The sequence below is a fragment of the Dasypus novemcinctus genome, chromosome 23, assembly GCF_030445035.2.
Source record: "Dasypus novemcinctus isolate mDasNov1 chromosome 23, mDasNov1.1.hap2, whole genome shotgun sequence".
Classification (NCBI taxonomy): domain Eukaryota; kingdom Metazoa; phylum Chordata; class Mammalia; order Cingulata; family Dasypodidae; genus Dasypus; species Dasypus novemcinctus.
Window position 1 is genome coordinate 57,009,417 of NC_080695.1, and position 25,172 is coordinate 57,034,588.

Genomic DNA, 25,172 nt, shown 5'->3' on the forward strand with positions numbered 1-25,172 from the left:
TAAGGCCTGGAGACTTCTTGGTGGGGAGGGTGGGTGGGGAGGGGCAGTAAGATCTCAGACCTGCTCAAAGCCCTTTCCTCTGACTGCCTCAGGCATCTCATGGCAAGGCCTTTTTTCCCACCTCCACCAGAAAGCCTTCCCAGATGCAGGGGCTGGGCTGAGGGAGGAATCACCTCCCACCTCCCACCCTTCCTCCCCTCACAGAGTTTCCCAGACCCCTCAGATCTACCCCAGGGCCTCACAGTCTTTCCCTTAGGGAATTAGCAGCGCCCAAGTCTGGCATGTGTGGGCAGGACTTGCAACCAGGAAAGAAAGTTGGGGGAAAAATCCCCACCTTCAAGTAGAATCCCTTTCACCTCCAGGCATGAGGTGGCTGGTGAGTTTTAACACATGGACTCCCTCCTGGGCTCTTTCCCGTGTCGCACCACACTCCCCCCCTCTGGTCTGTGGCCTTCTTTTGGCTTCTTGGCCACGCTTGGTTCCCTTCTGTACCCGCTGCCCTGGGCCTAAGGCAAGGTGGTGGCTAGGGACCCATGCTCTGCAGTCTAAGGAAGGGTGCGACCCCTGCTCCCTCAAGGCTGAAACTTGGAGCCCGTTACTTAGGTTTGTGGGGCCTCCTTTCCCATCTATACATGCAGGTAACGAGCACCTTCCTCAGAGGGTTCTTTTATGTCTTAATTGAGCTGCTAAAGTGAAGCCCTTAGAGGAGAATCTGGTACTGGAGCCAATAAATGGTAGTTGTAATTATTTGCCCATATCTTTATCTGGTTAATCCCTCCCACCCCCATTACTCAGGCCTTAGCTCAAACATTACTTTCTCAGGGAAGCTTTCTCCAACCACCCCCTCTTCTATCCCTAGATTAGGTAAGTCCCCCCATTTCACAGCCCCTTTTTAAAATACCAAGTTTACCATTGAATACATATTTGTATGATTATTTGTCTCCCTCAACTTGGCAGAAAGGATCATTAGGGTGGAGACTAATTTTTGCTCACCAGTGTATCCTCACCACTTTGTGCCTGGCATATTCATTTTCTGTTGCTGCAGATCAAATGATCACACACTTAGTGACTTACAAGACCTGCAGTTGTTATTTCATAGTTCCTGTGGGTCAGAAGTCCAGGCCCAGCTCAGACACTTCAGGGTCTCACAAAGCTGCAAGGGTCCTTAAAGGCTACCTAGTCCAACCCCACTCTCCACCAATGGGGAAACTGAGGCTGAGAAAGTTTAAGTAACCCCAAGTCTCTCAGTGGCACAGCTGGGCTGGAGCCTGTCTACTCAGCCTCCAATTCACCCTAGCCCCGGCTTGGGTGCAGGGTGCTGGGCCAGGCGTGGGGGTCCCACATGAGGAGGACGTGAGCCTCAGCCATACTGTTCTACCGCTCTGCTGGCAGCAGGGCTCCGGGGCTCTCAGCAGCTGGGGAGAACACGATTCACCCACGAGGTGGCAGCTCTCAAATTGGAGAGGGCATCAGAATCACCAGGGGAATGAGTTTAAAATGCAGGGGCTTGGTCTATAAAACCACAGGTGTGGTAATTTGAGTTTTTTTATGGACCCCAGAAGAATCAAGGCCTTAGAGCTAATCTGTTCCTGTGGGTGTGAACCTATAATAGGTGGGGCCTTGTGCTTGGGCTGCTTCAATCAAGGTGGGACCCAGAGTGGGTCATAATCCTCTTACTGGAGTCCTACATGGAGAGAGAGACATAGAGAAACCCACAGAAGCTGAGAGAGAAAGCCCCAGAACCCAGAAGTTGAAACCCGCAAGAGAGGGGAGAGCCCAGCAGGTGCCGCCATGTGCCTTGCCATGTGACAGAGGAGCCCAGGATCCCCGGCAGCCAGTCTTTGGGGAGAAAGCATCCCCTGATGATGCCTTGATTTGGACATTTTCACAGCCTCAGAACTGTAAGCTTATAAGCTAAAAAATCCCCATTGTAAAAGCCAGCCCATTTGTAGTATATTGCATTTCAGCAGCCCAGCAGACTAAAACAATAGACCCGAACTCTTCAAAAAATGTCAGTGTCATGAAAGAAAGACCAAGGGCCTGTTCCAGATTGAAGGAGACTAAAGAGAGCCATCGTGACTGAGTACAATTTCTGTTTCTGAACTAGATCCAGGAGGGGACGGGGGCAGGAGGAGATAGCCATAAAGGAAAACATGAGTATTAGATAGCAGCTTTCAATTAATGGAATTTGCTTGTTCTGTAATTATGAAAGACAATGCCCTTGTTTATTTTGGGGCATGCTGCAGGATTTAGGGGTAAAAGGGGCATGATGCCTGTACCCACAATCAAAATGTACTGGAAAAGGACATTTATATTTATATATGAGAGAGAGTAAATAAAGCAGATGTGGGAAAATGTTAGCGCTCAGTGAATCTGAGTGAAAGAGTATACAGGGCTTTTTCTTACTATTTAAAGTACAACCCTTCTGTAAGTTTGAAATCATTTCAAAATTTTAAAACATGATCTTACAGTGGTTAAACAGGCCCCTGGCCCTGCCCAGGGGCTGGCACACGCGCCTGGCCAGTGGGAATCTGGGCTGAAGCCACGGAAGTGTGTCCCCCGGGCCTTCTTTCCCTTCCTACCCCACGGAGGTGGAGGCCCACCCTGGGTAGACAGTCACTGCTCCACCAAAGAGCCGCCCTTGGGTGAACCAGTCGCAGGGGCTCATAGGGGAGCACTGTCTATGGGGACAGATGACATCTTCGGGGCAGGGGCTGGGCTGGATGGGGGTGAGCGCAGAGCATCGGCGTGGAATCAGGCCTGGGCAGCCGCGGAGCTGGGAGCTCGCCGCCTTCTCGGGCCAGCCTCTGCGCTTCTTGGCAACCCCGTTTCTTAGTCTCCATAAGGAGCGGCGCATGGCCCAGTCTCCCTCTCTTCTTCCCGCACAAGAGGCCGGCCCCTCCCCTGCTCCAGGGGGCGCCTCTGGACCCCGGCTTGCCCTCCTCTGGCCACGGCAAGCTATTCAGGGATGGGCATGCGACCGGGCCAGGGCGACTCCGCGCTGGGGGTGATGGGGTCGCGGCTCCAGTGGGCCTGGGAGGACGTGAGCCTGGCGGTGGCCTGACCAGGAGACCCGCCTGAGGATAAGCCAGCAGAAGGGAGGCCCCAGGTCAGAGGACATCCTGTGAGCGAGGGACCGAGCGGCACCCGCGCCTCGAGAGCCCCGGCCTTAGGCTCTCCTGTTTGGCTTCGGGTTGATCAGGTATAAACCAAAGGATCCCAGTGCAGAGAGCTGCTGCCCCCAAGCGGGGGTGTGCTGAGAGGTCCGTGTCCTGGACCCTGCAGCCCTGGAGAGCCCTCGGCGAGGCTGCCCCCCACCCGCCCATGCACCCCCCACACACCCTCCCTGTCTCAGGGCTGAGATGCTTCCTCCTTCCGGAAGCTTCCTGAGCCCGTCCAGCGCCCCTTGCGCATTCCCACAGCCTCTGTGCTATTTGCTATCCCTGGGCGACCCGGGGGGAGGAAATCTTTCATTAAAACCCAAATTTCCTGTAGCTGCGTCTCCTGCGGGAGGAGCAATGAGCCCGTATTTCTCACCAGGAGAGTCAGAAACCTTCGTAGTCTCCCTCCCCCTCTCAGAGCCCTGGGGGAGGGGGGATGGAGGTGAGCGCCGGAGGCGAGGCCTGGGGCTGTAGAGCCAAGGCTTCCCTGAACAGGAATTTAGGGGCGAAGCTGAACTGAGCGCGCAGGTGTTCTGCCTAATAAAGCGGGGGGGGGGGGGGGGGGGGGACGTTTGTAGTGAAGAGGACTGGGTGTGCGGGCAGGTGGAGGTGGCTGGACCAGAGCTGGGGGAAACAGGAAGTCTAACATTCACCTCCCTCTTGCCCGGGGCTGTGATGCGAACCCCCCCACACACACACACCTCCGTGGACTTTCTGTAAAGCCGGCCCTGTGCGCCGAGGTTGTGCTGGCGTTCTCAGTGGAGCCCGGCGTAAAGGGGCCGAGCTCCCTGTTGGACTTAGTCTGGAGTAGAGGGAGGGGACAGCTGTGGGCAGGGAGTGGAGAAGGATGCAGCGAGTCAGCCAGGGCCGGCAGTGAGGGTCAGACGTGCCACGAGACTGTAAGAACTGGGGAACGGGCAGAAATCTTGGGAAGCGTGTGGGATGGGTGCTTCCGCTGTCATTTGGGTTATGGCAACTTTTGTCCCATGGCAGCGTCCTGTCTGTTCACTTTTTTTTTTTTTTTTTTTGGTTTTTATAAAGGGTATTTATTTGGGGTAGGAGGTTACAGATACCAGGCGGTAAGCATAAGTTACTTCCCTCACCAAAGTCTATTTGGAGCAAGATGGCTGCCGACGTCTGTGAGCTTCAGGCTTCCTGGGTTCCTACGTTCCTGGGGCTTGCTTTTCTCTGGGTTCAAGGTTCCTTTTCTTTCTGGTGCTGCTGGCTTTTCTTTCCTCTGGGTGCTGACTTCCTGGATCTTCAGCATCAAATTCTAACATCAGAAATCTGTCTGTTCACTTATCTGCTGGCCTGTCCACTTCCTGAGGGCAGGGCCGCAGGTTTGTCTTACCATTTTACTCCTCGCACCAGCCCCTGGCCCTCCAGGAACCTCCGAGAGGTTTGAGTAGCCTTGGGCCTTGGACCCTTCTTCCCACCTTCTGATTTAGATGGTAATTGACTTTCCTAAGCTCATCCTTCTATACTTTTCTTGTGTATCATCTCATTTAATCCTCCTGTTACGCTCTCCATTTCACAGATCTGGACGCCGAGGTGCAAAGAGGAAAAGAAAATTGCCCAGACTCACACACTTGGGGTTTTGACCCAGGCAGCCTGACTGCAAGCCGAAGCACTCAATTACTTTTCTAGATGGCCTTCTCCTTTGCTAATCTGCTATCAGTGGGTTTTGTTCAGACTTAACACTGGTGACAAGATCCCTGTCCCCTCCCTCCTTTTTGACATCCGGCTCCCTTATTAGAATGGAAGTTACATGAGGGCAGGACCCCATCCTGTCTTCCCTCTCTCTCTCTCTCTCTGTATTCCCTAAACCTGCCAAATGCTGCAATAGCTAATGGAATTAACTAACGCATTAATGAATGGAAAAATGAACTGATCTATGTTGCTCAAGCCAGCTTCCCCGAGCGTTTTGCCTCGGCCCACGATGCCCACTGGCTGGCCTGTCAGTGGAAGGTCTCTCGGGCCTGGCTGGTGGCACTGGGCACGTGGGAGATGCTTCTTCTCCAGCTGCAGATGAGTTGGGAGGTCAAGAATTGCAGCTCAGTGCTGTTCAGCCGCCGCAAAGCTCACAGAAGTTCAGCTGCTGCGGCGTGGCCGGGAGTCTCCTCTAATCAATAACAGCTCACCAGGGAAGGGTTTAAAACATGAAAGAACCCCCCAGGCCTGGCTGACTACGTTCCACCACAACCTGAGGTCCCTCTTCTCCTGGGCCTGGCCCACCCGCTGCTCTCAGAGCACCAGTCATGGAGTTGGAAAACCCAAATTCAAACCCGGCTCCACCACTTATGTGCTATGTGACTTGGGCTGATCACTTCCCCTCTCTGGGTCTCATTTTCTCCACCTGCCAAATGGGGGTAATGGCCCATACCCAACTCCAGCGGCGCAGTGGGTACAGACCAGTTGTGGGGAAATCTGGGTTTCCGGGCCAGCACTTTGCTGGAAGCGCTCTTGTCAAACACGTCCTATTTGGACGTATTTCATAGTGTTCTTAAGGTCACGTGATCTCTGGGTAAAGTTGGGCCCTGTGGGACATACCCTCCTTCACACTTTCCTCTGCCCAGTCTTCCTTCTTTCTCCCTGGCTACTCCTGCCCAGTGCCCTTGGTCTGTTCCCTTAATCGCTGGCGTGAGCAAAGGTGCAAAACTGGAGGAGTGGTGAGAAGGAGGTGCGGAAGGCAGGCTGGGGCACGTGAGGCTGTAGAGACCTGGCCACAGGGCCAAGACCTCACTGTGAGGACAGCAGGAAGGGATAGGAGAGTCTTAAACTGGGAAGTGACACCCTTGGTCAGATCTGAGCATTAGGAAGATCATTTTGGCTTCAGAGTGGGCATGAATAAATAGATGACGAGAAGAAGGGGAGGAGAGAATCTGAGAAGTTTCTGGCAGAGGAAATAAAAGGTGATGGTCCAGGAGCAACAGAAAACGTGGCAAGAATCAAAGACCCCAAAGAAGGGGGATCCAGGAAAGGGGCATGAGATGAGGCCTCATAGAAAGGAAGAGGCCCCATCAGAGAAGGCCTTTTAAACCACGTCAGAGGCCGTGGTTTTCACCCAGAAGGCGGTGGGGGTGACTTTGAAGAGGGCAGTGACGGTTAGATTTGTATCATTCAAAAAACAATCTGCTGTGTGGAGAATGAATTTCAGAGGAGAAAGACCAGTGGAAAAGGAGGCCAGTGAAGAAGGTACTGCAGTTGACCAAGCAAACGTAATGCCTTCTACACCAGGCGTACACTGTGGAAAGCCTCTAGGGGTACTTAACCAGTGGAAACTAAAGACTTGGCAATGGATAACCTTGAGAAGGGTTGTACCTTTTCTTGAGATGAAAACTAACAGGTGAAGCTGAGTTCAGTTTAGGATGGGTTGGCGAAATTTTTCTTAAAGCGTTAGAGAGTAAATATTACTAATTTAGGATTTACAAGCCCTGTTGTTTTTGCCACAACCACTAACTCTTCTGTTGTGGCACAAAATCAGCCATAGATAATATATACACGAATGAGCACGGCTGTGTTCCGACAAAACGTTAGTGAGAGAAACAGACGGCAGATGGGATTGGGGCTCCTGGAGCTACTGTTTGCCGACCCCTCACATGGGACACATTACATTTGAGGTGCCTACTCTGTATCCAAATGGAGATGCGCAGGTAGCAGTTAGATAAACGGGTCCGAGCTTAGGAGAAAGGCCTAGGCTCAAGAGAGAAGTTGGGAAGCCATGCATGCAGGTGGCCATCTAAGATGGTGAGGTCAGCTGTGGGAAAGAGCAGAATGCAGAGGCCTAGGCCTGGAGGACCAGATGTAAATGCACCTGGAGGATGAGGGGTAGGAGGCTCACCTGGGGAGTGGTGGCATATAGCCGTCAAGTGGAGCGCGTTCCTGGGAGAGCAGGAGGGGTGAAGGCATCAGCTGGGTATAACCAACTGGAGATCGCTGTTGGCCCTGGTGAGAGGGGCTTCAGGGACAAGGGAGGGACAGAAGCCAGATTAAAATAGGTCAAGGAGAGAGCGGAAGGTTAGGAAAACAGAGATAGACTACGGAGGAGTCTAAAGAAGAAAGCCTGTGAAGACTTAGAGAGAGGCGATAGACACAAGGGACAATCAGATGGAGGATTTATTATCACTCTCTCTCAAAATGAGGGAGATTTGTCCAAATCCTGATGGGGGTGTGTGTGGTAGGTTGACTTCTGTATCCCAGAAAAAAAAATGTGTTTATCTTAATCCAATGGTGTGAACCCATTGTAAACTGGATCTCTTGAAGATGTTATTTATAGTTTAGATGTGGTCAGCTGAGTTTGGATGGGTCTTAATTTTATCCCTGAAATCTTCAGAGGGAGGATCTGGAAGCAGGAAGCCAGCAGTCAGTGGAACCCGGAAGAGAGAGGAGAGGCCATGACCACGTGACGTGAGGTAGGGACACAAGCCAAAAAATCCCAAGAACCACTGGAAGCCAGCTCCAGAATGTTACAGCCATTTTGGACCTCTCCTACTCTCAAAATTGTGAGCCAACAAATTCCTGTTGTTGGCTCACAATTTTGTGTTGTTATGTGTGGTATTTGTTACTGCAGCTTGAAAACTAAGGGGGTATGAGTGGTAACACCACCGCTGACTACCCACGGGAGCTTGGACAAAGGACTGACCTTCCTCTTTCTCGTCTGTAAAATCGCAGTCATGCCAGGTTGATGTGGGGACCAAGCAAGACGATGGGTGCTCAGTGCCCAGCACAGTGATAACCTCTTAAAAATGCTATTCCTGGGATTGTCCTCCCACCTGGATTCTGGAAGGAGCAATTGTGGGTGTGCAGGACTCCAAAGTCTGCAGGGTTTTCCAGCTTCGCAGGCAGCGCTCGTGATCTGAGAGCATCTTGAATAGTTACTTTCCTCTGTTCTTCTGTGAAAGCCTAAATAAATGGTATTTTTTTGGTTTTGTTTTGATCAATAGGAATGGCAGGAACATAAGTTAGGTCTGCCCTTGGGCTTAACTAGAGGCAGGAATTTTATGAGGGTTTCGATCTGCTTGGCTCATTGCATTGGTGAGTGACTGCTCGGTAATTGGGCTGGGGTCAGGGCTTCCAGACCCTCCTTTTCAGTGGGGAAGGGAGAGCAGAGGTGCCTCTGCTGCCTGGAGTTTGTACGCAAGTTAGGGTGGGGAGGGGCTGGCTTCATACTTTGTCCAGGGTCCCCCTTCAGCTGCAGAAGGACAGGAAGGGCCACGCAAGCCGAAGCCTGGACAGAAGCAGAAGCACATTGGAGATGGAGCAATATCAGGGGCTGGGGAAGGGGCCTTCGAGCCAGCAGACTCTGGGGTCTGCAGTTAGAAAGACTTTGTGTCAAAGCTGACATTGACTTATGATTTATAAATATTTTGAAAATGCTACCCATTAGTGGCCCAGTGATTTTACTTCTAGGAGTTTATCTTAAGGAAAAAATCAGAAATTCAGATGAAACTTTATTTCCCCAGGATGTTTTATCTAGACATTATTTATAATACTGAAAAACTTGAAATAGTGAGGAAATGGTTAAGCTATGATATATCCATAAGATGGATTACTAAACAGCCATTGAAAATATTTACGAAGCACGTTTAATGTTTACAAAGAGCTTTTTATGACATGGGAGAATGATGGTGATATAATGTTAAGAGAAAAAAATGGTTACAAAATGGTACAATACGAGGCAATCATGAAAAAAATATGTGTAGTAAAAAGACTGAAAGGAAATAAGCCAAAATGTCAAAGGTGGTCTCTAGTTGGAGGAATTATGAGTGTTTTTTTTTTTAAGAAAACAAGCAAAAAAATAAAAAAGTGTTACACTTTCTGTATTATCTTAATGATCTGCTATGTACAAGAATTACTTCAATAATCAAGGGGGGAAAAAGTAAAAACTTTAAAAAAATGTCACGTATGTGGTTTCCATTTTTATTTTCTCCGATGGATGATTGCACATCAGCAAATCTTGAGTTGTTCTAACTACTGAGGCCGGTCACGACACACACTGGTACAAATTGGTCACACGGCTATGCCTGGCTGGCTGCAGCAAATGTACATTGAGTTACACGGCTGGAATTGTTAGGCTGGTTAAAATATACCACCAAAGGATGGGACATGGGTGGGTCAGGCCGCCTCTCCCGCCTGGCACTGCTCTTTCCAGAGGTCTGTGTGTTGCGCTGGTGAGCGGCGTCCAGCCTCCATTGGCTCTGGTGTCTCCCAGTGTGGGGAGAATGCCTCCACCAGCATCTGCTCTGGGACCCCTTCTTGTCCACGCTAGCCTTGGCATTGGGGCCTCCAGCTCTCTGCTACCTCTTCTGAGCCCTGGATCTGATCCAGCCCAGGCCTCCCCCTCCTCACTCTCCTCCACACACCTGGGGCAGACACTGCAGTGGAAGGACAAGACAAGAGTGCAATGGGCCCGCTGCCGAATGCTGAGCCACACCCAGGCACAGGGTGGGGAGAAGCGAGGGGTGCGACCTCGACACCACACACAAGCATACTCTACGGATGGGCCCTCTGTGTCCCCAGTAATGCCAGGCATATATGGCAGCCGAGAGACATGGGGCTATGGGGAGCCCTCCATGGCACAGTCCCTGGGGAGGGGACAAACAGGGGATGGGGGCTGCACCCATCGGGGACAGGCCTGACAGCAGAGCTAGGAGGGTGAGTGGGGGGTGTGTCCCACGTGGGGATGGATTGCTGAGAGGTCACGACTGTACATGCCTGGGGACCATGCCCCTCTCCCAGTTCACTCTCACAGTGGGTTAGATACAGCTAGATAGAAGTGGAGATACACTTTTTTAAGGGAGGACCTTTCCTGGTGGTTGGATAAACAGTGAGACAGACTCCTGGGTTCGGCATGCTCTGGGAAGGGCCATGCGACAGTGGGGGACTCCCTATTGCTACACTCTGTACAGGACGGCCGGGCCCATCCACTGTGCCCATGGCCCCTGGCGGCAGTCACGGTCTGGCCTTCAACCTCTTCCACCTTGAAGAGCTCTTGGGCCCCAGGGCAATGGGGGCTATGAAGACCAGATGGTGGGACTGTGGTCCCCATGGCCCCGGGGGCACCCGACATGGGGGCTACATGATGTTGCACTGGGTGGTCCCACAGCAATCCTTGATGAGTGCCAACCCTGTCTTGGCCACCGTGGGCTTGCTGGGTGGGGGCTCTGCTTTCTTCTCTGGCCGGGAGCCTGCAGCAAGGGAGCAGCACAGAGGAAGAGATGGAGAGAGGAAGAGGTGAGGTAAGAGGAGCCCCCACCAACTGCAGCCCCAACGCAAGCCTGGCCAGGCCGGGCTCCAACTTCACAGGTCAGGGGATGTGGCACTGAGACCTGCTGTGGGCTGTTAACTCTTCCCACCTCCCTCTGTGCCCTCTGGCTTCCAGTCCTGAGCTTCCAACAATAGCTTTTAGCCCTTTTCCTATTCAGCTCTCCTTACCATTGCATCTGCCAAGCCGAGCACAGGGCCTGGCATTTAAGACATATTTGTTGAATGAAATGAGAAATTCTGCCCAGGTTTCTTTAGTCTGAGAGCTCATGTCTTTCAATTCTGCAAAATGCTCATACATTATCTTTTCACATATCTTTCTACCCCATCCTATCTTTGTCTCCTTCTGGAACTCCTATTATATGCAAGTTGTATCTGATCATTCTATCTTCCATGACACGTTCTTTCATTTTTTTCCATTTCTTTGACTCTTTGGGCTGCATTCTGGGTAATTTCCTCAGATCGGTCTTCCAGCTTATGAACCTTCCCTTCAACTGTGTCCCTGTGTTTAATCTGCTCTGTAACCCATCCATTGGGTTTTGACTTCAGTGACAATATTTTTTTACAGAAGCTTTATTTTTGGAAATTCTCTTATTCTTTTTTTATATATAACATCCTCAATTTCATAGTGGTTTTCATTCTTTTTCTTGTCACTTTAATAATTTTCAGTATACTTAGTTTATTTTCTGTTTTATATAGTTCTGTCATTTCTGGTTCCTTTTCTATAGCCACAAACTGACAGAAGGAAATTTTGCTTCCTCTTTCTCCATGGTATTAGTGGAATTTTTCTAATTTGCCTTTTATGGAAAAGGTATTCCATTGAGGATGCTGGCTTGAGGCAGGGACCATGTGCCTTGGAAAGAAAGGTCCATGGCCCTTCTCTTTCTTCACTCCCCTCCCTCCCCCACACTTACAACTGTGTTCTCATAGAATCCAAATGGGTGTCCAGTGAAAACTGGGGCTATGCTTGTAGTAGGAGATAGTGGCAGGTTTTTTCTTTTTCCCCAGCAAGATTTTTAATCCCTCTTCCTCTGGTACCAGATCATGTGTCTGGAGCTGCAGGAGTGGGCAAGTGGAACAGACCTGGCTGCCCACAGTACCCAGTTTCTTGGCAACAGTGATGGGTCTAAGAGGTGGGCACACAAACCAAGAAGGGCCAACCCAGAATCTCTCCCTAAGATGTATACATTTAGATCTGAGGAGAGAGAAGGTGTGGTGCTACCTTGGAGCTGCTAAGCTGTGGTTCTGCAATTCTGATCCCATGGAGAAGGTCTGGGTAGTAGAAAAAAATGTGCAAAGAGGGGCACAGATGAGAAGTGAAAGGAAAGCAACTTCTAGGTGTTCAGACTCTGAGGCCTTGGTTCTTGTTTCTCTTCCTTCCACAAAGACCTCTTTTTGAATTGTATGCCCACTTCTTATAACTGAAAAAGGCCGCACTGGTACAGCAGCCTAAGTTTGAGAAATGCTAAGTCAATAGACCAGGCAATTCCTTGACAGCAGGACCATCATTGCTTTAACAAGCTGATGGGCATGGGGACACTCCCAGTAGGGGGTCAAGTACACAGCATTTCCCATACTTAGCTCACCTGAAACCCTCTTTGCTCTGTGGAGCTTGTGAGGCTAATATTCTGAAAAGTATGTTTCTGACTCCACTAAAGGTTCCAGCCCCAGCAGAGGGCCGCGGCCCCCACAATCTTTCCTCAGCCCTCACCTAGCTCCTTCTATGAAACACACCAAGCCATGTGAGTAGGGAGGGACAGCTGCAGAATTTGTGGAGCCCAGCATAAAATTAAAATGTGGGACTCCTTGTTCAAAAAGTATTAAGAAATTCAAGATGGTGACTGCAGAGCACTGAACTTAGCCCAGGGCCCTTCTGAGTAAGGGACTGTGTGTGACTGCAGAGTCCCCACATCCATGAGGCCAGCCTCGCCTGCCTCCATTTCATGGCCAAATTTGATCATTAGAAAGCATTTTGTTGTGCTCCCCTCTTGTTCCCAGACCTCCTTTAATTTCCTTTTCTCTTGGACTGGGGGCGGGGGAGGAGTCACATATGCACTCACTGGCTGGAGATCTGGTTACTTTGTCTAGAGGTTTTAACTTGATTCTCAGGAAATCGGCCATTTCCTTGTCTTCTTCTTGTTCCCTGTGAAGGCAGGTATGTAAAAGAGAAGAGAGAAGAATAGTAAACAGGAAAAGCATCAAGGAACCAATGAAATGAGGCAAGAGCTGAAATTTGTGGGACCACACATTAGGTTCTGTGCTACACATGTGCACGTTGTGGAGTTATGTGCATGTGTGGTGTTTGATGAGCCTGGTCTGAAGCAGAGATGGACATGGACGAACAAAAACATGTATCAATGAGAGAGTAAATGCTCGCCCAGGACTAGGGTGAGATCTCAGGGCACAGGCAGGGATGTACAGCACCCGGCATATCTGCTCAGGGTTCGGAGAGCTGGGCAACATTTCTCTTGACCATGTACCTTTAAGCCACCTGAGCCCCCATGAGGCACACGATGGGCTGCAGAGCACATGTCATGTTGGATTGTCGGAGGGTCACCAGGAGTAAAGCTGGCGGGTCCAGCCTGGCGGAGTTAGACAGGCACATCCCAGGGGTCTCCAGGAGGAGCGATGAAGGACCCAAGAGGAGACAGAGTCGATAGGAAGCTTTCCTCTGGGCTGGAAGAGACCCTGGAGCCAGGAGTACATTGTGCTCTTCTCTTCTGGGTGGCTCCAAAGGCTTTGCTCATGGACTGAAATCTTCAAGAACCAGAATTCCTGGCTTTCCCTGTCCCAAATACCTCGGGCTCCAGGGCTCGATTATCTAGGTCTAGGCGGCAGACATGATGGCAGATAGTAGATACTAGGAAAGGACATCAGAGCCACCAAAGGGAGAGGAACTTAAAGGGCAAACTCAGAGGAGGAAGCTAGTCAATGCACGGCAGCAGGGCTGGACAGGAGAGGCTTCCAGAAGTTGCCTTGATGAGTTCAGAAGAAGCTCAGGGAAGAGGATTTGTAAGCAGCTCTGCTGTGCCATATGCGGGGTAAATCCTCCTCGGCGTCTCCTTGAACCATGTTCACTTAAGACCCAAGGGCCAGAAAAAGATAGGATGTAGAATTTTTCCAAATCAATACATATTCTATATCTAACCTTTAAACCCATCACTATATTCCATTTTACTAGTAAGGGATCCTGACATTATATTGGGCTTCACTTTTCAGGAAGTTTTGGATCACAGAGTGGTTCAACAAAGGCAGTGGAGGAATACTGGTATAGGATGTTATTGACAGGTGATGTATGGTTGACAGGGAGTTATACAGGGCATATGTCCAGGGTGCATGGAAATGTTTGGATATACTCATAGTGGCAACAATTAAAAACAACAGCTGGGATGGTACTGGGTTCCTGGCTGGGGGTGCTCTGTCACGGTCCCTAGGGGAGCAGCGGCAGTCCCCCAGGTGCAACGGTAAGGACCAGGAAGGAATGAGGGTCCAACAGTGAGCCCCTGATACTAATGACTATGCCTGTGAGCCTATACGCCTGAAATAAGAACAAGGCCTAGAGCAGCACTGTGCCTAGGAGTTTCCTCCTGACAGCCTTCATGTTACTCAAATGTGGCCAGTCTCAAAGCCAAACTCAGCATGTAAATGCAATGCATTCCCCCCAGCGTGGGACATGACACCTGGGGATGACCCTCCCTGGCACCGAGGGATCACTACCAAGTCCCAGCTGATGATGCAACTAGAAAATGACCTTGAATTAAAGGTTCAACGTGGACCAGCAGAATATCCCTGTCTACATATAATAACAGGAGTTTAAAATGCTGTTTGACTTAACGTAAGGGGGAAATGGAAAGGAGAAATGAGTTTATATGGCTATGAGTCTCTAAAAATGGGTCTGGAGATTGTCAGAAGGATTGCCCTTATGCACACCTGAGTAGAGTCTCAGAGACAGATAAAGTAGATACAACCCCAGGTATTGGTTCTTTTGAGGGCTAAAGAGACCCTCAGGTTCTATGGTCATGGCAGATGGGGTTCACTGCCATGTCAGTTGGCCCTTCTTTGGAGCTGGTGTTTCTGCATGATGGAGCTGGACTCAGATGGGATCTCTTTTCACAAGACTTTCATGCTACTTTACTGGAATTGTAGTTGGTGCTGGGGTTTAAGATATATCTAGGGGATTTGAATCTCTGGACTGACAATATGATAGCCAGGCCCTGAGCCTCAACAGACTTCAACTCCTACACTCTGATTTATTGGACTTACCCCACTCAGCTAACATGGAGTTGAAGAATGTCAACCACCACACCATGGAGCCTAGAGTGCCTACAACTGAAAGCAGGAGGATTGTATCCAGTATCCATGTGGAATCTAAGCCTCCCCTTGACATAGATGTGCAATGGACACAACCAATCCAAGGTCCACAGAGAAAATGTGGCATTGGTGTGGGAAAAGTGGCCATGGTGGCTGCTGGGTGCAGGGAATGGGAGGAAGAGATGAGATGTGGAGGTGTTTTCGGGACTTGGAGTTGTCCTGGGTGGTGCTGCAGGGACAATTACCGGACATTGTAGGTCCTCCCATGGCCCACTGGATGGGACGTGAGAGAATTGGGCTATGATGTGGACCATTGACCATGAGGTGCAGTGATGCCCAGAAATGTACTTACCAAATGCAATGGATGTGTCATGATGATGGGAGAGAGTGTTGCTGTGGGGGGAGTGGTGGGGTGGGGGCGGTGGTGTTGAATGGGACCTCATATTTTTTGAATGTAATATTTTTAAAAAATGAATTAAAAAATTATTAAAAAAAAAAAAAAGACCCAAGGGCCTTTGCAAGGCTTTGGGGTGCTGGGGTTGGGTTTCTCTCCAATATAGGAATGGGCCTTGGGGTCAGAAGGTGGAGTTCATTGGGGTTCAGTGTCTGAGGGGCATTTGTTGAGGCCAGGCCTGTGGGGGAAGATTGTGCAAATGCCGGGAGCAGATCATGGGTTCCGGGAGGAAGTTGGGGGTAATGGGTTGGGTGACCATCGGGTGACAGTCAGGTGTGCAGTTGCTGCCACGGACTCACCGTAAACGTTCCACCTCCGCATCGTCCACCAGGAAGTCTCTCTTCTGCACCAGTTTGTGGATCTTCTGGATCAGCTCGTCCTCTCTCTGCTTCTGCAGCTTGGTTTTTTCTTTTTCTGGGAAGAAGAAAACACCAGCCAAGAAGCAGTTGAGGGTAACTGCTGAAAGCTCGGGAGCCTGAGGGGCGAGCGCTGGGCTCTTGGCTCTCAGGTGTTACTTGCTGGGGGCACTTGGAGAAGCAATTTCAGCTCTTTGTGCCTCAGTTTCCTCATCTGTAAGATTCACACTATGAGGCACAACGCAGGTGCATTAAAGCTCTGGGGAGCCTGGCTGGCCCGCGGGGAGCACTCAATAAATGGTAATGACACAGCCGGGGGCTCTGGCCGAGAGCAGTTAGGATTTCCTCTGTGGGGAGGGTAAGGCCAATCGTCAATGCTGATGACAGTAGTCCGGACACAGACACCAAGGCCTAGGAGAAAAGAAAAAGGCTGGAGGTGATGAGTGAGCAAAGTCGGGAGGGCTGAACCTTTAACCCGCTTTGGGCTCCCTCTGCTCAGATCCCTTTCAGAAGATGAAAGCCCGCGCGGCAGAGGACCTGTTCTGCCTGCTAGGACGGAAGGCGACAACTTCCTCCAGCTCTGGAAGCAGAACCAGGGGCGAGGAGAACGCACTATTTGGTTGGGAGAGAACGTCGGTGCCCTGGGTTGAATTGAGTTTTCCACAACAATATGCTCAAGTCCCACCCGCCCGGGACCTGCGAATGGGCCTTTATTTGGAAATAAGGTCTCTGCAGACGTGATCAAGTGACTGGTGTCTTTTTAAGAAGGGGAAAGGACACAGACACGGAGCAGGCCATGGAGGGCGGAGGCGGAGTGGCGTGATGCAGCCGCCAGCCAAGGATTCCGGCGCCCACCAGAGGCTGCGAGAGGCCCCAGGGGAGCCCGCAGAGGGAGCGGGCCCTGCCGACACCTTGACATCGGACCCCCGGCCTCCAGTAAACCGCTGTTGTTTTAAGCCCCTCCCCAGTTTGTGGTCCTTTGTGAGGGCAGCCCAGGAAATGAACAGAGTCGGTTTCTCCGCTCACCCAGAGGCCTTAGTGAAGAGGAGGGTGGATGCTGCAGCCCCGTTTCCAGAGGCCAGGGCACCCCCGAGTCCCCGCCGCTGCGTGTCGGGTGATGGCATCATCATCCCTCCCTTAGGGACCCCCCAAGTCACTCGCCAGCACTGCGGAGCCCCTCCCTGGCGCTCCCAGCAGGTTACCCACGGCGCCCCCCATACACACCAGGGTCCCACTCTGCTCCAGGGAGTCCCTGGGTCACTTCTCTCCACAGGACCAGCTACAGTCCTGAGTCCCACGTGTCCTCTACCTGCTCCCAGGGCTTTGCTGGAGTCCCCCAGCAACAGGCAGGGCCCCCCAACAGCCCTCACTCACCAAGAGATTCATCTAGGTTCTCCATCCTTCACTCACAACAGGAGATCCTCAGCCCCCCAGGTCCTCAGCTGCAGCCCTCGGCTCAGGCCGCACCTCCCAGCAACTCAGGGGAGAAGTTGTCCAAAGGGGGTCATGGCACCTCATATCCCAGCTCCTGGCTCGCTCCTCCAAGCTACACGCAATGCCACTCACCTGCCCGTGTGGAGCCATATACCTTTCCTACCAGTGTCGCCCACCTGCCTGCAGGCGCCACCCACCTGCCAGCTGGCACCACCCACCTGCCTGCAGGCGCCACCCACCTGCCTGCTGGTGCCACCTGCCCGCTTGATGAGGTGGCCCCTTTGCTTGCCAACGTCACCCACCTACTTGCCAGTGAGAACCTCCAGCTTGCCAGCCTAACTCCCCCCACCCCCACTTGCTGGCATCACATACATGTGTGTCAGTGCGACCCTCCGCCTGGCCTCTCATCCCCTCCAGCACATCTCCTTAGCCCGGGCCACCATCCTCTCCCCCCTGGACCTTGCCGGGGCCTCCCAGCTGGGCTCCCTGGCCCGCAGCTCCTGTCCTTGCGCCGCAGAGCCAGGCAGTGCTGATTCACCCCCACTCCCCGCCTTCCTGGCTGTGTGCCTCTGAGTCTGGTCCTCAGCCTCTGGGAGCATCCAGTCCCTCAATGCGGATCATCAGAACGGTTGCCATAAGTTTTAAGAGCAAGAAATCAAAAGCAAAATGCTTGGCTGATGCCCTGTTGCATGCGGGAGGCCTCATGAAAAGTTAGCTGCCCTTATTGGAATTTTAATTTTACATCGTCAGTGTGGTTTTAATGATTAAATGCCTTCCCTATTAAATATTTATTAAACCAGGTGAAAATAGAAATAAATGCTTATTTGATGAATGAAACGCAAACGGCATAGTGTTAAGTGTGCAAAGGATGGGTGCTTACTTAATACATCACGGCTATTTTCATTATATTTGTACTGCCATAGGCTTTACGTGGATTCAAACCAGGGCTTCTCAACCTCGGCGGCATTGGCCTTGGGGCCGGGTCATTCTTCCTTGTGGGGGCCATCCTGTGCCTCGTGGGGTAGCAGCATCCCTCTACCCACTAGTTACCGATAGTGCTCCCCATGCTGCCATCCACTTGTGACAACCAAAAATGCCACAGATGTTGTCTAGTATCCCCTGGGGGGCAAACTCGCCTCGTTGAGAACCACTGGTTTGCTCCTTCCCAAAACCCTCTGAGGAACGTACTATTTTTATGCCCAATGAGAAGGTACTCAAGGCTTACCTTGGTGAGGCCACAGCACCCCAGTGCCCTAGCTCTAGGGTAGGGCAGGGGAGGTGGGGCGAGGTGTGTGGCTTGCCCTTGAATTGTACTCTCTCACCAGGCAACCACAGTTGCTTCCATCCCTCCCGCCAATACACACCAAGGAGCTGGCAAATTATTCTCTGACCCTGCCACGAGAAACATGATTTTCTTGGCCACTCAGTGTTCGCTTCACGCACTACTTCTAGTGATGTGTTGCTGGGAGCGTTGGCATTTCCCCTAAACTCAGCTAACGCCATCTCCAGGGATGGCAGAGGGAGACTCGGGCATGAAGAGTGGGAGGCGAAGGCGGGGAAATGTCCATGGGAAGGAGGAGAGCAAAGGGTTGTCTTAGAACTTGATCTCAGTTTCTGCACAAAAGTAACAGAAAGGAGTGGTTCACCAGGAATCAGTGGGACTGGCATGAGGTGACCTGGGCCTTTGTTTGAGTCGTCTCCTTAGTGGGGAAGCCAAAGGCATCTTGGGTGAGGCGGATTCTTCTTGGCGTGGGACTGCCCCCCACGCAGCAGGCTCTAGAATCCCTGGCCTCTGCCCACTGAACAGCAGTACTGAGCTCATCTTGGCTTAAACTCTGGCATTTTGTTCATCGTGGGTTATTGTTTTTTGCATTAATTTTGATTTTAAACAGTGCATTAAAATATCACTGATGTTGATTACAGATTATTTTGTTCTCCAGGTGAGTGGCTCGTTCTCATCCCCTGCGCCCCTGGCTCAGGCGCGCCTCGTGGTTGTCTGTCGTGTCAACCACAATCACCCGTACCTGCACGGCCCCGAGGGAAGCCTGGTGGACTTGAATTGCCTGGGCTGGCCCGGGGGCCACACAGGCAGGAGGGAGGGAGACAGCGAGAGAGAGAAAGGGAGGAAGAGCTCTGCCCCCAGGCCCTGGAGGTCAGGAGCTCCTTCGTCCTTCCAGGAACTGCTGGGTTTGAGTTTACGGGAGCTTGGATGGGCGTCCTCCGAGGGCTATAAAACGAGACGGTGGAGGCCGCCTGGTGGCACTCAGCCTGGCTGGTACATCAGAATCACTGGCAAGCTTTAAAAACTTACCAGCGCCGAGCCCCATGCCAGAGCAATCGAATAGGAATCTCTGGTTGGTGAGGTCTAGACTTTAGGGTTTTGTTTTTTGTTTCTTCCTCATTATTTTCTTACTTTACCTTTGACATTTAACTCTTTTGGTCACGGCTTTACTAAGGTATCATCATTCACATCCCATACAATTGACCCACTTAATGTATAATTCATTGGTTTTTAGTGCATTCACAGAGTTATGCAACCAGCATCACACTCCATTTTAGAACATTTTCATCACCCATAACGAAGCCCTGTCCTCTTTAGCAGTCACCCTCCAACCCCTCGGACTTCAGTGTTTTGTTTATATTTTTAAGCTCCCCGGGTGAATCCCGTGAGTAGCCAGGAATGAGAACCATGGAACCTGAAGATGTCAAAAACTTTCAATGAGAACAGAATCTTCACTTGGATACCCCCGGGGCCTGGGCATTGCCAAATGCACATAAGTGCTCATTAAAGCAAAGCTGTCCGAAAGTTCTACCACCGCTGCTTGCACCACCCATTTCTAGAATACTAACAGGAGTAGCATGTGCCTACACTTTGCATTTATCTCCTGGAAGAGTCACAACAGCCCCGGGAGGTTGGTCTTGTTGGTCTCATTTTACACATCGGAGTTTGAAGCTCAGAGAAATTAAGTTGCTTGGTGAAGGTCACCCAGCTGATAAGCCTGGAGCCAAGCCTGGATTTACAGCAGCAGTTCTCAGATGGGGGCAATTTTTCTCCCCCACGGACCACTTGGCAAAGTCTGGACACATTTTGGTTGTCACAACTGGTGCGAGGGGGGGTGGATATTACTGGCTTCTCATAGGCAAAGACCAAGAAACTGCTCAACATCCTACAATGCACACGAGAGAGCTCCCCACAACACAGAATCTGACCCCAAATGGTGCTGAGGTTGAGAAACCTTCTGTAAAGGGCATTAGGCTGTACTTCTAGCTCAAAAATGCCTATCACTTATGGTTTCCCACTGTGTGCCAGGTCCTGTCTCTCTTCCACCAACACGTGAGCTCCTTGAGCCTAGGGAATCATTCCCTGTTCATTGCTGCATGCCTGGCGCTGAGCTCAGGGCTTGTTGAGAAGTAGCCTCTGGAGACTACTGGATAGAATGGCGAAGATGTTCCAGTATAGGACAATGGCGAGTGTGTCTTAGTTTGCCAGGGCTGCTGTAACAAATACCACAGACCGGTTGGATTAAGCAATAGTAATCTCTTGTCTCATGGTTTTTGGAGTCTAGAAGGCCAAAATCAAAGTGTCAGCAGGACTCTGCTTTCTCTGAAGCCTGTAGGGTTCTGGTAGTGGTTTGTGTGCCATCCATAACTCAGTCTCTGCCTCTGTCACATGGTCATTGCCTCTTTCTCTCTCCTACTCCCCACTGGGTCCAAATTTCCTGTGCTTATAAGGACTCCAGTGATATTGGGCTAAGGTCCACCTGGTTTAGCTTGGCCTCACCTTAGCTGATAATATCTTCAAATAATCTATTTACAAATGGGTTCACAAGCACAGGATGGGGGATTAGGGCTTAAACATGTCTTGGTGGGAGCATGATTCAGTCCATATCAGGGTGTACATTGGGCCTCTACATTGCTCCTTGCAAGGGTCAAAGCAAGGTTCTTGTGACAGAGCTGTGTTTATTCATTCAACAAACATTTCCTTAGCACCTATGTGCTTGACTCTCATTTGTGCCCTTCAGGAGCATGGAGTATAGAGAGGGGATACATATGAGTCAACAGGCAATTATTTGGTAAGTTTTATGATAAGGGTAAGGCTAATGGAGGGGTGCCTAACTCAGACTTCATGGTCAGGAAAGGCTTTCTCAGGAGATGACCTGAAGAATGGACAGAAATTTGTTTAATAGTAATACAATAATTTATTAGGCACTTACTATAGAAAGAGCTCTGTGTTGAACACCTTCCATGTTTTAGTCTCAGTCAAGGCCCACAACAATCCTATGAAGTAGACACTCCTATTGTCCCAGTTGACAGATGAAGAAACAAAGATTTAATGAAGTAACTTGTCCAAGGTCATGTAAATAATAGATGAAAAATCTATGTTTGACTCCAATATCAGAGCTTGTAATTGCTATACTCTACCCTTCCTCCAGACAGGATAATAATAGTAGTGATTGCTAATACTTGTTGAACTCTTACTTTGAGTCAGATCTCAATGCAATGCTTAATTTGTATTGTTTCCTTTATCACAATGGGATTTACACCCAATGAGTTAGATATTTTCACTATGCCCTTTTCCAAGGAGATGAGAAATTAAGTCTCAATGACTTGTCCAAGAGTCAAGGAAATGGCCTGAATCAGAACTAGAATCCAGGTGTGCCTGATTCAAAGCTGTGTTTGAAACATGTGGTCAGGGGCACTGCATTGCAAGACGATGTCGTTTGGAGAGGAGATGAAGTTCCTTTTCTGGATCCAAGGAGTGCAGGTGGGGCAGGCTGGGGGCTCCAAGCAGCTGCTTAACACAGGGGGGTGGTCACAAATAGTTACCTGGGATGGCGACCAAGTTCTGCAGCTCCTGCTTTAGGTCCATGATGTCCTTGCAGAGCTGAATGTCATCCATCCTGGGGAAACAGGGATACCACGCAACAGAAGGTTACATGGAAGAAGACACTACACCCTCAGAACCACCCCAGTAGAAACAAGGAGGGTTTGTGGGAGAAGGTTGTCCTTCATGAAGGCTGTGCTTGCTCATTATAGAACTTATCCTTCTTTTGAAGGAAAACTACCTATTATCCTACTCCATAGAAATTATCAATCACTGATAACACCTAGATATGGTTCCTTCCCATTGCCATGTACCTCACTTTTGTTTGCTTATATGGGCAAGCTCATGCTGCATACAGATTTTTCTTTTCAGTTTATGAAAGTAATAAATGCATGTTAAAATTAAAACTTGTTAGAAATTCAGAACATAGAGAAAGTCTCTGTCAATTCTTCTCCTTAGAGATAATTACCATCAACACTTTGGGGTATATTCTTCCATATTTTGTCAAATGCTTAGCTGATATTACCAAATATGACACCACTGTTATTGTACAAAAGTATTTTGCAACTTGCTATTTTCACTTAATAATATATCTTGGGCATTTTCCACACTGATACATGCAAATCTCTTCAATTCTAATGGCTGCATGTATTCCATTATATTGATATACAGTGATTTATTCATTTTCCTATTCATAGATATATGGGTTGTTTCCTGATAAATTTCTAGGATAAAATTCCTAGAAGTGTAATTTCTGGGTCAAGTGATATGAACACTTACATTTTAATAGGACTTTTCATAGGAGATTATCTACTTCCTATGATCCCAGTAACTGGGTTGCACGGACAATTTGCATTACACAGTATAGCTTTGTGGGTGTGTGCTATGACATCGACTCATCTTATGTAAACGACATCTGTAATGGCTGCCTGGGATTTTCTACATGTAACCAATTCTAGATTGACCAGAACTGATTTAACTGTGTCCGTATCTTCATTTCTTAGGTGAGGTTTTCAGGTTGTTTATTGTTATTTTGGCCTCTGTAGCATGAAAAATCAATTCATATAAGGCTCTTTTTCTTTGTGTTGGATTTGTTTTTGAGAGGGGGATATAGACTATCTCCAGTACAAAGTACAAAGTATCTTAGAGTACAAAGGATTTGACATATCTAAAGCTGTTGAGACATAGTTTCAAGTCGCTTTGCCACAGCAGTGTGCATGGGTCTTTCCTGAGCATCTGCTACGTGGGCCACCCACCACCCTAGGCTCTGGAGATGCTGCAGCAAGAGAGACCAAGTTCCTGCCCTCATGAGGCTGACATTCTGGCAAGAGAACCACAGGGTAAAGAAACACAATAGAACATCAAGTGCTATGAAGAAGAGTGAAGCAGGTGGAGCGATGGAGTTTGGACACATCATCCTACTTCACTCCTGACAGTTGTCCTGGGAAGAGAAGAGGGAATTATTAATAGTCTCATTTCACCAATGTGGAAATAGGTAAAGGGTTTCAGCTGAATCTGCACAGCTAGTGGAGGCTGGACCAGAATTAGAAATCTATTCTTCCAAGACTGAGTCCACTGATCTTTTTAAAATTTTATTTTAAAGGTTTATTTATTTCTCCCACCCCCTCATTGTATGTGCTCACTGTCTGCTTTATTGTACCTGTTGTGTGCTCATCTTTGTTTTTTAGGAGGCACTGAGAGCTGAACCCCGGACCTCTTATGGTAGGCGGGTGCCCAACTTCTTGAGCCACATCTGCTTCCCTCCACTGATCTTCTGACTCATCCTGTGGTGTCTCTGTCAAGAGCCTCCTCTGCTTACTCCTTTCAGCAGTGTCATCCACACACCAGTCTGGGGCCCAGACTCTTTCCTGGTCAAGAACTGCCTGCATCACCCATTCCAGTTCCAGCTTTCAGGACAAATGGCAGGAATCTCTGGCTTGAGCCTTCATCTCTTGCTGCCAGAGGCAAGCTGAGTATTTTTAAAGCCCACCCTGGAATGTCCCAGCAGGTGACAGCTGCCTCACATGAGCTTGGACTTGCCAGAAGGGCACAAACTGTGCCTATGCCTTTCTGTCTGGAGCTTTCAATTGGAGGGCCTTGGAGTCCTTTTTCACAACTTGAGCAGAAATCAGGTCACATCTGTGGTTCTCAGCGAGGGTGATTTTTTTTTTGCCAGGGACAATTGGCAAGGTCTGTAGTTTTTGGATGTCACAACTTGGTGGGGGTGTGTTAACTGGCATCCAGCAGGTGGAGGCAAGGAACACTGCTAAACATCCTACAATGCACAGGACCGCCCCCAACAATGGAGAATTATCGGGCCCCAAATTTCAATCATGTTGAGGCTGAGAAATCTTGGGTTATAAACACAATTGACAGAGGTACCTTTTTGCCAAAGTTTGAGGGGTGAAAAAGGGAAAGATGGAGAAAGCAAACGAGAGGTGGTGGTTAGGAGCAAGGGTTTTCAAACAGCCCTGGGTTGGAACGGCCCATGCTCCAGTGCTTAACTTCTCTGAGCCCCACTTCCCTCATTTCCAATCGGAATGATAATAGTGCTACTTCCTGGGATTTTATGCACGGCACGCTGAGCATGGTGCCTGGGACACATACAGCAATCTACTCAAAATAGTATCTATTATTATCTTAGGTGTTAGGAAAAAAGCAGGGCAAAAAAGAGAAAGAGAAAATTATACTGGACAAGCAGGGTATAGGACAAATGGAGCTAACGTGGAAAACCTTTTGAAAAATAACCGTATTGATTGTTCGCCTCCCTTTGAAACTTCTAAAACGACATTTTTATCTGATCATAGAACAAATCCCTGACCACTGTAGGAATTATGGAAAATACATACAAGTATAAAGAATGAGGCTAAAGCAGGGACTCAAACAGACACCTGTACACCAATGTTTATAGCAGCATTATTCATAGGTGGAAACAACCCAAGCGATCATCAACTAATGAATACGGCGCAGACACATAACGGAATGTTATCCAGCCCTGAGAAAGGAGGCTGTTATGAGACACGCTGCACCATAGAAGAATCTTGAAAACATTATGCTTGGTGAAATAAGCAAGGGACTGTAAGGACAAATACTCGATGGTATCACTTACAGGAGATAACTAGAAATAGCAAATTCAGAGATAGAAAGTAGATTAAAGGTTGCTGGGGGATGGGAGGAGGGCAGAACAGTGAGTGTTTTGGGGAGAAAACAAAAAAAAAGAAGGACTCTAAAATTTTGCATAGCCTTGACCCACAAGCAGCCAGAGACCACCAATCCTCCCCAAATGTTCTGGTGTATTTCACACCAGTCTTTTTCCTTCACGTAGCCCAGGTGTGGCGGGCTTGACTGAGAGCCTTAGTCCCGGCCCT

At 49.6% G+C, this 25,172-nt stretch overlaps 1 protein-coding gene across 3 annotated transcripts in view; it reads right to left on the reverse strand.

The window, feature by feature from the left end:
* BMERB1 (bMERB domain containing 1) overlaps nucleotides 1-25,172 on the reverse strand; it is a 153,527-nt gene that overhangs the window by 1,877 nt on the left and 126,478 nt on the right. The window contains exons 3-6 of one of the 3 annotated variants that reach the window (XM_004471867.4): nucleotides 21,807-21,880; nucleotides 15,489-15,603; nucleotides 12,485-12,567; nucleotides 8,729-10,348 (exon numbers count right to left, since the gene is read on the reverse strand). In XM_004471867.4, the coding sequence (XP_004471924.1) occupies nucleotides 10,236-10,348; nucleotides 12,485-12,567; nucleotides 15,489-15,603; nucleotides 21,807-21,880 (385 nt within the window). In that variant the 3' untranslated portion in view covers nucleotides 8,729-10,235. Of the gene's footprint in view, nucleotides 1-8,728; nucleotides 10,349-12,484; nucleotides 12,568-15,488; nucleotides 15,604-21,806; nucleotides 21,881-25,172 lie in introns of those variants that run through there. The other 2 variants (XM_023582625.3, XM_058286410.2) reach the window with 2 other exon arrangements.